Source organism: Ursus maritimus, unplaced genomic scaffold (assembly GCF_017311325.1).
Source record: "Ursus maritimus isolate PB19 unplaced genomic scaffold, ASM1731132v1 scaffold_122, whole genome shotgun sequence".
Classification (NCBI taxonomy): domain Eukaryota; kingdom Metazoa; phylum Chordata; class Mammalia; order Carnivora; family Ursidae; genus Ursus; species Ursus maritimus.
This window is the reverse complement of record NW_024423587.1, coordinates 26,750-39,046: the sequence shown is the minus strand read 5'-3', so window position 1 is coordinate 39,046 and position 12,297 is coordinate 26,750. Positions and strand designations below refer to the sequence as shown.

General features: G+C 48.9%; 1 protein-coding gene across 2 annotated transcripts; it reads left to right on the top strand.

Annotated features, from left to right (window-relative positions):
- The first annotated feature begins 2,203 nt into the window (after window positions 1–2,203).
- LOC103680441 (DLA class I histocompatibility antigen, A9/A9 alpha chain-like) lies at window positions 2,204–5,777 on the top strand. Of its 2 annotated transcripts, none has more exons than XM_040627475.1 (7): window positions 2,204–2,453; window positions 2,716–2,985; window positions 3,185–3,460; window positions 4,062–4,337; window positions 4,459–4,572; window positions 5,015–5,047; window positions 5,357–5,777. In XM_040627475.1, exons 1-7 carry the CDS (start codon window positions 2,219–2,221, stop codon window positions 5,359–5,361), a joined length of 1,209 nt encoding a protein of 402 aa, XP_040483409.1. In that variant the 5' UTR covers window positions 2,204–2,218; the 3' UTR covers window positions 5,362–5,777. The 2 variants fall into 2 exon arrangements, with proteins under 2 accessions (XP_040483409.1, XP_040483408.1); XM_040627474.1 differs by lacking the exon at window positions 5,357–5,777 and adding an exon at window positions 5,184–5,307.
- The last annotated feature ends 6,520 nt before the right edge of the window (window positions 5,778–12,297 follow it).

Here is a 12,297-nt window from a genome sequence, read left to right as displayed (position 1 = left end):
ACCTCCCTTCCCAGACTGGGGACCCTCTCTGCCATCACATTTCCAGGAGGTGAGTTCTCGTCTAGACACACTCAGGGGCTAGAGTCAGAGCTGAGTTTTCAGAGCCAGCAGGTGCAGCTCAGGAAAGGGATTCTGCTGAGTGAAGAGGAGGCCAGGGCAGGACCAGTTGGGAGACTCTCCCAGGGTGATTCAGAGCAGCTGTTCTCGAAGTGTGATCCCTGGAACACCTGATATCACTGAGGCCCTTTCACAGAATCCATGAGGTTAAATCTATTTTCATAACATTACTTGGACATTATTTGACTTTTCACCATGTTGACATTCTCAATGGAGGTAAAACCGAGCAAGAATGGAGGTGATGGGTGCAAACTGCAATAGCTATTATTCTTCACCACTACTTACTCCCATAGAAAACAAAAACACGCTTTCCACCATCTTTCCAAGCCACCATATGGTCACATGAATATCTTGGGAGATGCTCTCAAGAGCAGGAACAATGCCTGAGAGGCAAAAGGCAGGTCTTATTAGGCCATGCTCCAAAGTCATCGTCCCGTTTCTAACTGTGAGGACGAAGCTCGGCGGGTGTGAAGTCACTGCTGATCACAGAGCCGGGAACATTGTCGGGAACCCCAGGGGCAGGTTAAACACCCGTGGAGTGAGCAGCCCCAGATTTGATGTACAACTCAAAGATCTAGAAAAATGGCAGAAGAATCTGCTCGCATCCCTCCCATTTGGTTTCATTGTCCTCACAACCTCAGCTGATATCATGGACCATGAAGAAGCAAGATGAAAACACACACGAGGAAAATCCTGAGATTCTTTTTCTAGGGATGTTTTACCTACGTGCAAATAAAATGCCTCAAAGAAAAAAACAGGACAAACAGAACTAGTCCACTTAAAACATCCTATCAAAGATTAAAATCTATTATTATTAATTTCAAATCCACATTTTAACATGTCATGTGATGTATGTGTGGGTTTCAGCCTTCTGCTACATGCATAAGCCCCAAAGAAAATAATTTGTGTGAAATTAACTGGCCTTTTTTTTTTTTTAACACAATGCTATTTTTACCTAAAGGAATGAATGACACAGAAACTTGGCTTATTTAGACTACGAGATTTGGCAGACAGTTTCTGGAAAATGAACAGGAACCTACCCTTTCATGAAAATCAACTCACATATGACAGCTGAGAGTACTTGTTGCCTTGACCAAATGTCAGCTCTCAAGAGAAAATCAGAGTTTTGGAGAACTTGTGATCCACCAATAAACTTGACAGCTTCTTACTACTGACAAACTTTTCTGTCAGGATCGTGGTAATATTAAAACAAATATGAGGTTTTGATAATTCCATTCCAGCCTAATCAACACTGGAACACCTATATAACTTACTGAAACAACACATTACTTTTTTTAAAAAATCATGCATTAGTACAAGATCCATTCAGTGGATCTATTCATAGTCGGGCATATGAATTTTACGTAACAGAGAAGGACATAGTCAATGATACTGTTTCAAATTCCACTTTGCAAATAACCTTAGGGAAAGTACAACTTGTGTAGTTTTAATATAGTATCTAAGATGAAAATCCAAAATTATCTGAGAAGATTATGAAACATATTATTCTCTCATATCTGTGCAAGGTTCTAAATTTTTTCATACACTTTAACCAAAACAACACAATAAATGCAGAAGCAAACCTGAACATCCAGGGGTCTTCTAAGGAGGCAGACAAGAAAGAGAGTTGCCAAAATGTAAAATGAAACAAAATCACTCTTCTCACCTCGCTGTTTATTTGGAGATATAGTGATTTTTCATAAAAACAATATTTCTGTTTTCATGCTATGGGTTATTAATATGATTCTAAATGAATTAATGAGTTTTCAAACCGGTTTTATTTCTACTATGGTAAATACTAAAGATAGAACCCACAGACACAGGACTATCCTTGGGATCCTCAGTAGTCTGTGAGACTGTATAGATATCCTGAGACCAAACTGTTTTAGTATCACTAACTCACACAGGTCCTAGGCTACGACTCAGGGAGACAGTGTGACAAAGAGCGCGCTGTGCCTTAGGTGAGGGCTCCCAGAGAATTCCCATGTCCCTCCACCTGCCTCTCAGGGTCTCAGACCCAGGGCGGTGCCTGGAGAGGTGAAGTCCAGTATCCAGGAGTCCTCATCTCTTGGGTTTCACTTCTCCTCTCACAACCGGTGTCATGTCCTCCTGCCTGGAGACTCCTGACGCAGCCTGCTTCGCATTCCCATTGGGTGTCGGGCTTCTGGAGAAGCCAATCAGCGGCTCCCCGGTTTCCGATTATAAAGTCTTCGCACCCGCCCCAGGGCCAAGCGGCTACTCAGAGTCTACCGAGACCCCGGACATGCAGATCCTGCTGCGCCGATCCCTCGTCCTGCTACTGTCGGGGGCTCTGGCCATGACCGAGACCTGGGCGGGTGAGTGCGGGGGCGCGAGGAAAGGTCCTCTGCGGGGCGGGAGCGAGGGGACCGCCGGGCGGGGACGCGGGGCCCCCGGGGAAGGCGCCTGTCCGCCGCCCCCGGCCCCACCCAGACCTGTGCTCCCCCGTCCCTCCCCGCCTCTGCCCTGCTCTCCCCCACTCGGTGCCCTTCGCCTGCCCTTCCGGCCGCCTGCACCTGCGCCCCGGGCCCCGCGGCGGGAGGAGGGTCGGGCGGAGTCTCAGCCCCTCCGCGCCCGCAGGCTCGCACTCCCTGAGGTATTTCCACACCGCGGTGTCCCGGCCCGGCCGCGGGGAGCCCCGCTTCATCTCTGTCGGCTACGTGGACGACACGCAGTTCGTGCGGTTCGACAGCGACTCTGCCAGTCGGAGGGCCGAGCCGCGGGCGCCGTGGATGGAGCAGGAGGGGCCCGAGTATTGGGACCGGGAGACGCGGAATGCCAAGGACAACGCGCAGACTTTCCGACTGGACCTGAACAACCTGCGGGGCTACTACAACCAGAGCGAGGCCGGTGAGCGACGCGACCCCGGTTCCCAGTCACGACCCCCACCCCACCGACGGGCCGGGTCGGCCCTAGTGTCCGAGTCCGAGCGTCACCCCAAGTCTCAGGAACCCCCGCCGCGACCCCTTACCCCGGACGAACCCTAAGGAATTTTAGGCGGTTTTACTTTCTGTTTGGACTTAATCGCCTCCTCTCGGGGCGGGGCCAGGCTCTCACACCATCCAGTGGATGCACGGCTGTGACGTGGGACCCGACGGGCGCCTCCTCCGCGGTTATGAGCAGTTCGCCTACGACGGCGCGGATTACATCGCCCTGAACGAGGACCTGCGCTCCTGGACCGCGGCGGACACGGCGGCTCAGATCACCCGGAGCAAGTGGGAGGCGGCAGGTGATGCAGAGCACGACAGGAACTACGTGGAGTGCACCTGCGTGGAGTGGCTCCGCAGGTACCTGGAGAACGGGAAGGAGACGCTGCAGCGCGCAGGTACCAGGGGCCGCGGGCCTCCCGATCTCCCCTCCCCTGGGGCTGGCTGCCCACCAGGAAGGGAAAATGGACTCAGTGTCACAACACCGCCCCTCCCGCGGGTGGGGACTGTGAACCTCCTGGGTGTTCCTGTTCCTACGAGAGAGGGACTCACCCAGAGGCCGCTTTTCTCTAAAGGGCAGTTGAGGAATTCAGCCTCTCCCGGGAGGCAGGTAGAGACCATCCCTGAAACAACCCATCAGCGGTTCCCTTTGACCCTGGCAGCCTCCTTGGGAACCATGACTTTCCCTCTCAAGGCCTTGTTCTCCAATGAGAACATAACTGGAGTTCTGACTCTGGGTTTTCTGACTCCTTCAACTTCCACCCCAGTCAGGACCCTTAGCGTGCTCTCCCTCTTAGACCTGCAGCCTCCTACCGTGGGGTCGATCCCTGATTCTAGAATTTTCCAGCATTAGGAGATCCCAAAGGCTAGGTTGGTGACTGAGTTTTGTGCTTATTCCATCCCAACCAAGGGCCCTGTCCACGTCAGGATGGTCACATGAAGCCATTTCAGTGACCCATAAAGGTAAACCAAAGTATGGATTTTCTGATTCTTCTTCAGAAACCCCCGACACACATGTGACCCGCCATCCCATCTCTGACCAAAGAGTCACCCTGAGGTGCTGGGCCCTGGGCTTCTACCCTGCGGAGATCACCCTGACCTGGCAGCAGGATGGGGAGGACCTGACCCAGGACACGGAGCTTGTGGAGACCAGGCCTGCAGGAGATGGGACCTTCCAGAAGTGGGCAGCTGTGGTGGTGCCTTCTGGAGAGGAGCAGAGATACACGTGCCATGTGCAGCATGAGGGGCTGCCCGAGCCCCTCACACTGAGATGGGGTAAGGAGGGGATTGAAGTAGAGCCTCTTCTCAGGGAAAGCAGAAGGCCTTCTGGAGAATTTCAGCAGGGTCGGGACTCTTGCCAGAGCTCTGGGCCCCTCACCTTGCCTTCCCTTTCCAGAGCCACCTCCTCAGCCCACCATCACCGTCCCCATCACGTGGATCATCGCTGGTCTGGTTCTCCTTACAGTCACTGTGGCGATTGGAGCTGTGATCTGGAGGAGGAAGCGCTCAGGTAGGAAACAGAGCGGGGGGATCTGAGTTTTCTTGTCCCACTGGTGGGTTTCCTAGGTAGAGATTGTCCTGCCTTATTACTGGGAAGTACCGTCCTCACACATGGCCTTGTACACTCTGGAGCTGGTCACTAACACTCAGTGTGTAGCAAACACTTGTGAAAATGAAGGACACATTGTCATCCTGGTAATTCTGGTGATGGGGACCTGATTCCCAGCAGTCACGGGACACAGGATGGAGAGGAAGGTCCCTGCTGAGGACAGACCTCCAGCAAGTCAGGTGGCCCAGTGACCCCACACCTCTTTCTTCCTGTTTCCTGATCCTGTCCTGGTCCCCAGTCACAATTCTGCAAACTTCGTTTAGGGCCAGGACTAGGAGCTTCCCCTAGGATCTCACAGCCCAGCCCTGTCCCAGGCCTCTGACATGATATTTTCTTCCCACAGGAGGAAAAGGACCGAGTTACTCTCATGCTGCACGTAAGTATGGAGGGGATGATCCCTGAGACCCTGGGGTAGTGTAGACAAGACCACATGGAGAGCTCCCCACCCCATAGCTCCTCCTTTAGTCTCCTCTCCTGTGGGCTCTGACCACATCCTGTCTGTTCTTCCCTAGGCGATGACAGTGCCCAGGGCTCTGATGTGTCTCTTACGGTTCCTAAAGTTGAGACCCTGGAGACCCTGAAGGGGGAGGGTTAGAGCACTAGGGACACTGAGCACGAGTGGGGCTCCTGAGAATGTCTGCACTTCTGTGACTGACCTAAATGTGTACATGATTTTTTTTCACAGTGTGAGATGAGCTGCCTTGTGGGGACTGAGTGATGCAAGATGTGTTCACACTCCCACTTGGGGACATCAAACCCCTGAGTTCTCTTTCTGGAAAAGGTGTCAGAATGTGGCTGTGTTCCTGTGAGCATAATGTTAGAACATGAGGAGATTTGCCTACCCTGCCCACCATGATCCCTCGCTATGCTCATCTGCATTCTCTTCTCTGATGTGCCCCTCTGTTCCAGCAGAGGCAGGGCTGGACCGTCTCCATTCCTGTCTTTATTTCATGTTGGGCTGAGCACTGACTTATTTCTCTCTTGAAAATGAGAGTCCAGATACGAGTTTGTGTTTCCTAATTCTTGGCATGTGGGGCTGATGAGGTAATAAAAGAGGAGACTTGTAAAGTTGGGGCAGCAAATAAATGGAAGTGCTGAGAACCTTCCAGTATGCCTGTGTTTGCTGTGCTGAGTGTGTTGCGGGTGGGGCAGAAGGCTGTGAGGAATCAAGCAGGGACGGGGTCTGTGCCCAGTTGATGCTCAGTACATCATGGGGGTGACGTGCTCACCCTTCAGCTGGGTCATCTCTCTGCTCTGTGTCCTTGCCCTTGCTGTGGAAGCTTGTCTCACCAGGCCCTGTGATCACAGTGACTTGGACGTCACCTGTCACCAGGAAATTGGGCAACAGGAGCTTCCTGTGACTGCGTCAGCCTCATCTCAGGCCTGAATCAGGTCATAGCCTCCAGTTTGGGTTTCCTTTTTTTTTTTTTTTTTTTCATTGTTTCTCTAGAGCATCAGGACTGTTCTTGCTCTTTGTACGAGTTCTTATCCTTCTCCCCTGGGTGACCCATCGGTTACAGCAGCAGGTGTCCATTGGGCTACATCCCACAGGCCTGGGTCCGCCCCTGCACACAGGAGTCTCTGTGGTATGGAGAGATGAACTTCCACATTCATCCATATGTTCCCCTCCCTCTAGAGCTGTTTTCTAGATTATCCTTTAGATTCTGGAGGTAGAGAGAGAGGAGAAATCTGAGAGGTTCTTATCCTTATTAAACATCAGTTAGTTTCTGCCTTCCCTGCTGCTCTGTCCTCTCTTCCGGCCCTTAGTTCTAGTGATTGCAGTGCTGCTCCGATGCAAGTTCATGGATTTATGAAACAGAGTGGAAGGTCGATTTCTATGTGGTTGGAGACAAGGACCCACAAAGCCTAAGTACAGTGTTTCTGAAGAGAGAACTCTGTGCGCCTTGGGTCAAAATAACTTCGTGTCATTAGTTTAGTTTATAATTGTCCTGGATTGGTGATGACCCAAAAATTGTAAGAAAGAAACAAATTTGTCTAGAGATTCTCTATTTAACCTACGTGTCAAAATAATTGCACAAAGAAAAAGGGCAACTCATAGCAAATAAATGTAAAGTTCAAATGAAAAAGTACTGTGATTAAGTAACTTTAGAAAGAGTGAGTAGTAAAGCTCATGAACTTCAATAATTTTATCATAAGATACAATATAACATGACCAAGAAATGATATTAATATATAAACATATGTTATTTGAATATATACTATGGATGTAATATAAAGAAAAAAATCACAAAATTGAAAATGTAGAAAAAGTGTCAAAAGCAAAAGCACTTCTTAAGAAAATAACTACAATAGAGTGATTTATAAATAACTAATGAAAATATTACAGGTCATACACTGAATAAGAAATTACCCATTAAAAGGGAATGAGTAGAGGGGCACCTGGGTGGCCGACCTTCTGCTCAGGTCATGATCTCAGGGTCCTGGGATCAAGCCCTGCATCTGGCTTCCTGTTCAGCAGGGAGTCTGCTTCTCCCTCCCCCTATCCCTCTGCTGCTCCCCTGCTTCTGCACTCTCTCTCTCAAATAAATAAGTAAGTAAATAAATAAATAAACAAATAAAATCTTTAGAGAAAGAGAGAGAAATGGGTGAGGCATGGAAAACAATAAGCAAAAAGTAAAATGGCGTCATAAATCCAACAGTGTCAATATTAACATTACAAGTAAGTGGCTCAAACAAGTCCATCGAAGTGCAGATTGTTAGACTGAACACAAAACAAGATCCACCTGTGCTGTCTGCAGCAGACGCACTTGATCTCAATTACAGATAGACTGAAATCAGAGGGATGGAAAAGTTATCTCAGGCAAAGAACCATACGAAAGCTGGAGCTTTATAATGATAAAATGGTCAAGTCATCAGAAAGATGAAACAATTCTAAACATATATTCACCTAATAACACCCAAATATATGTAAACAAAACTGACAGAAATTGAGAGAGAAATAAACAATATGACAATAGTAGTCCAACTGCAATAGATCACTTTCAATAATGGATAGGACAGCTATGCAGAGATCATTCAAGATAAAGAAGACTTGAACCGTACTATAAAATAACAGTATAAATTTGACATTTATAGAACATTCTAGCCATGAACAGAATACAGACCCATTTCAAATGCACGTGGAGCTTTCTTGACAGTAAGCCATATGCTAGACCATAAAAAATCTCAATGAATTTAAAGGGGTAAAAATAAAACAAATATGTTCTCTTCTCACAGTGGCATGACACCAGAAATCAGTAACTGGAATAAATTTGGGAAACTCACAACTATACAGAATTAAACAACACACTTCTGCATAATCAAAGGCTCAAAGATATCAAAATGGAAATCAGGAAAAACATTGAGATCAATAGGAATGAAGACAGAGCACACCAAAACCGAGGGGGTCCTGCTAAAGCTGTGCTGAGAGGGAGATACACAGCTGTCAATGCCCACATGGAAAAGCAACACCTCCAGTCCATCAGCTAAACTCCCACATTAAGTCAAAGAAGAAAGAGGAGCAAACTAAACCAAAAGCAAGCAAAAGAAAGGAAAAAGTAAAGATTAGAGAGGAAGTTAATGAAATAGAGCAAAGAGAGTAAAATAACAATGTAGAAAACTAGCTAAATCAAATGCAATCCTTTGAAAGATCAACCAAACTGACGAATCTTCAACTAGACTCACTAAAAAGAAAGAGAAAGAGAGAAATGACCCAAATTACTGGAATCAGCAAAGAAAGAGGAGATATTAGGACTGACCACACAAAATAGAATTACGAGATTATGAACAATTAGATGCCAAAAAATTAACTTACTTGCATAGAATACACAAAAACGCAGAAAGACACAAATGACTAAAGCTGAGCGAAGAAGAAATAGACCATCTACATACACCTACAACGAGGTAGAAGATAGTCAATTGCCAACAACTATTCCACATAAAAGCCCAGTTCCCAATGGCTTCCCTTGTGAATTATACCAAATGCTGAAAGAATTAATAGCAATTCTATACAAACCATTCCAAAAAGGAGAGGAGGGAATCCCACTCACTCAACGAGGCTAGAATTATTCAGATACTAAAACCAGACAAAGATATCACAAGACAAGGAAACTACAGACCAGTATTTCCTATGAATGTAGATACACACACAAAAAAAAGATTTCAACAACACATAGCAAATCAAATCTAGCAACATATAAAGAGTTCAATGCAAGCCTGATGAAGTTTATTCCAGGAATGCACGATTGGTTTAACATCCATACCAATCAATGTAAAGCGCCATATTAATATACTAGAAAACAAAAGCCACGTGCTTACCTCAACAGATGGACAAAAAGCATTTGACAAAATCGGACACCCTTCATGATAAAAACTCAACAAACTACTAACAGAGGGAATTTCCTCAATCTGATTAAAGGCATTTATGAAAACCCTTGAGCTAACATCTTACTTACTGGTGAACGACTGCTTGATTTCCTCCTAAGATCAGTGACATGAAAAGGCTGTGTGCTCTCACCACGTCTGTCACACATCGTGCTGGAGACGCCTGGTGGCTCAGTCAGCGAAGCGTCTGCCTGCGGCTCAGGTCCTGATCCCAGGATCATGACCCTGGGGTCCTGGGATGGAGCCCGCATCCAGCTCCCTGCTCCATGGGGAGTCTGCTTCTCCCTCTCCCTCTGCCTGTGCTCCCCCTGCCTGTGGCTTCTCTCTCATATAAATAAATAAAATATTAGGAAAAAAAAAAAAAGGAAATGCCAGGTGAGGTTGTCATGTTGGCAGTGGTGTTACCCCAAACTGGGTTCTCCTCTTGGTGGGTTCAAGGCAACAGACAAGGCAAGCCAAAGAATTGGAGAAGGAAGGATTTTACTTACAGGTGCAGGAGGACACCGGGCCTATTGCCCAAAGCAGTGTCTCCCTGAACAACAAACTGGGGACGTTTCCAGCGGAGGGTGCAGATGTCACCAACGCCTCTGATGCTGGACGCCTGGCCCTTGGTCGGAGCTTCTGTCTCTGCTGCTCCCGGCACCTGGATGACACGACTGCCACTCATGCCACTCAGGCCACAATGTCTCTGCACAGACTTAGCGCTCAAGCCAGGAGCCCGCGGCCGCCGCCGCGTCCCCTCAGACCACGTCCACGCAAGTGAGGGTGTTAAAGATGCCTTTGCCAGAGCAAGCAATGGAAATTCCGACTTCTATAAGTCTCTATTGAAAATGAGAACCTTGGGACTGGCTCCTGTAGTCAGCCTTCAGATGCTGGGTAAGGACTGCGATTCCCTTGGTTTACCCCTCGTGTAGGAGGAAAGGTCACCAGCAGGGAGTCTCATCCTGGCTGCAGTGAACAGGGAGAATTCCGGGAAAAGGACAGGAAGGGAAGGGAAGATACACAGGCTCCCAAATGTAGCAGCTGGTGAGCCCACGCACAACCCCAGGGCAGCCCCATGACTGCAAAGATGAGAGCAGAACAGTGTCCAGTCTCCCTGTGCTGCCCCTGGGGCCCAGCTCTCCCTTCCTCCAACACAGATCATGTCCAGGGAGCCCACAGTGCTGCCCCCCGTCTGTGTATCTCTGCTCATCTCCAGAACAGACCACCAAGGCCACCCCCTCCCGGAAGTCCACCCCTCTCCATGTGCAGTAGTTCAGTGTGGGCAACAGAAACCCAGCTAACGGTGGTGTCAACGGGACAGCAGCTGTGTGTCCCATGTGTGAGGAGAGCTGTCCAGGGCTGTAGGGTCACTCTGCACCACAGGGCTGTCCAGTGACGATGACCCTGGGACGTTCCCTTATTAGCATGACCAGGGCACCTAAGACCATGTCCGTGGTCCACGAGCAGGGCAGGGAGAGCAGAAAAAGAGAAGTTTCCCTCCTTTTAGGGTGACACCTGCTACCTCATTCTGCGTCACCATAATGGCCCAAATGCAGTCACACAGACAAAAGTAGCCTCCTGGGAGGCTGGTGAATGAGGCTGTTTTCAATCTGAGTGACCATGTGCTCCCATGAAATTGTGAAGACAGACATCCTGCTTCCTCTTCCAACGTGAATGTCAAGTTCTTACCATCCTACTTGCTTTCTTCTCACTCATTGGGAGGCCCCAGGAGGGAGCAGTAGGCAGGGTGGGAGGGCGTGCCATGAGCAGGGGTGAGGCTAGACTTCCCCTCATGTCTCACCTTGGAGAGCAAGCATCACCAGGAAGTCAGGTGGAGGAAGAGGAGTCAGGGGCAGCAGGATTGGAAGGACATGAGTGGTCACCCCAGTGTCTGTCAGGCCCACTCAGGCTGTGCTTTCAGACTGTGAATAAAACAGTGAGGAAGAAAGTCTGCCCACCCACTGCTGGTCTCCCCGCTTCTGCATTCTGCACAGCCCACCTCACAGCCCAGATGCAGACGCCACGGAGTCCCTACAGCCCAGATGTGACCCTCCCGTCCCACCACCTCCACCAAACACACTCTGTCAGCCAATGCACAACCAACTCTCCTGTCGCTTCAAACCCCATGGACTCACCTACAGGGACAGTGAGGAATGCCTACTCCTGACAAGTCTCAGTGCTGGAGAAGGAGAAGCTGTCAGAGTCACAGAAGGAGGTGACCCTTAATGAGGGGGGTGAACAGTGTCCAGAGGTCCAAAACAATGGTGGCCTTTGGGCTCAGCACCTGACTGTTCTGTGAGAATCATGGCTCAGCCAATTGAGTGACATAACCTCTGAGTGACCTTGTTTTCCTTGCCTGTAAAAGGGCGATTATAGCTTTCTCTATCTTATAGGGTTATTATGAAATTTAAATGATTCAATTCATGTGCATCTTGAACATAGTGTCTGACACTTTTATCAAGCAGAGCCCCGAGCACCCCTCACTTACCAACCTTCCGCAGACGGACTGCTGTTCTGTGCTTATAACCCCTGGGGTGGGGGTGGGGCAAGCATGGACTGGCCACGGAGGAGGAAAGGATGAGGAATTCTCGGAGCAGTGCCCATGCAAACACACACACACGCACGCACACAGGCACACATGTACCACAAATACCCATACATGCTTGTACACATTCACACACATGTGTACAAACCTCCACATACAGATACCCATACACATTTCTACAGGACTGTGAACCCCTCCACACAGACACACATGCACATAACACACTCCCTTCACATTTGCCAATTCAACTGCAGTCTGGCTTACTCCCACTTCATCGTGAAAAAAATGTAGGATCATGAGAGAAAAGGATCAGAGAATTTGTGTCCCACTAGAAAAACACCCCCTCCTGAGGAACACTAGTTCTTTCTGGACCTCACTCATGCCTGCTCCTGGAACCCTCCTACAGCAGCAGGACTTGTGATCTTAGATCGAGATTCTGGAATCCAGAGGCAGGCACGCACATTGCCCCAGGTGGTACTGGGACTCTGGGAGTCCAGCAGGTCTCCAGCCTCCCACCTTCTCCTAGCCTGCCCTCCCACCAGCCCGGGGTCGCCCTCTGCCCCCCAGGCTTTGCTGCACAGCAGGATGTCTCCATATGTCCTTCACAATTAACAGGAGCAAGAGCTTCAGTTGAACACTTGGGGTTAGACAATTATAGATCGGAATGAGGACACTAGATCTCCTCCCCACCTCAGTTCTTGTTGTTCCAGAGCACA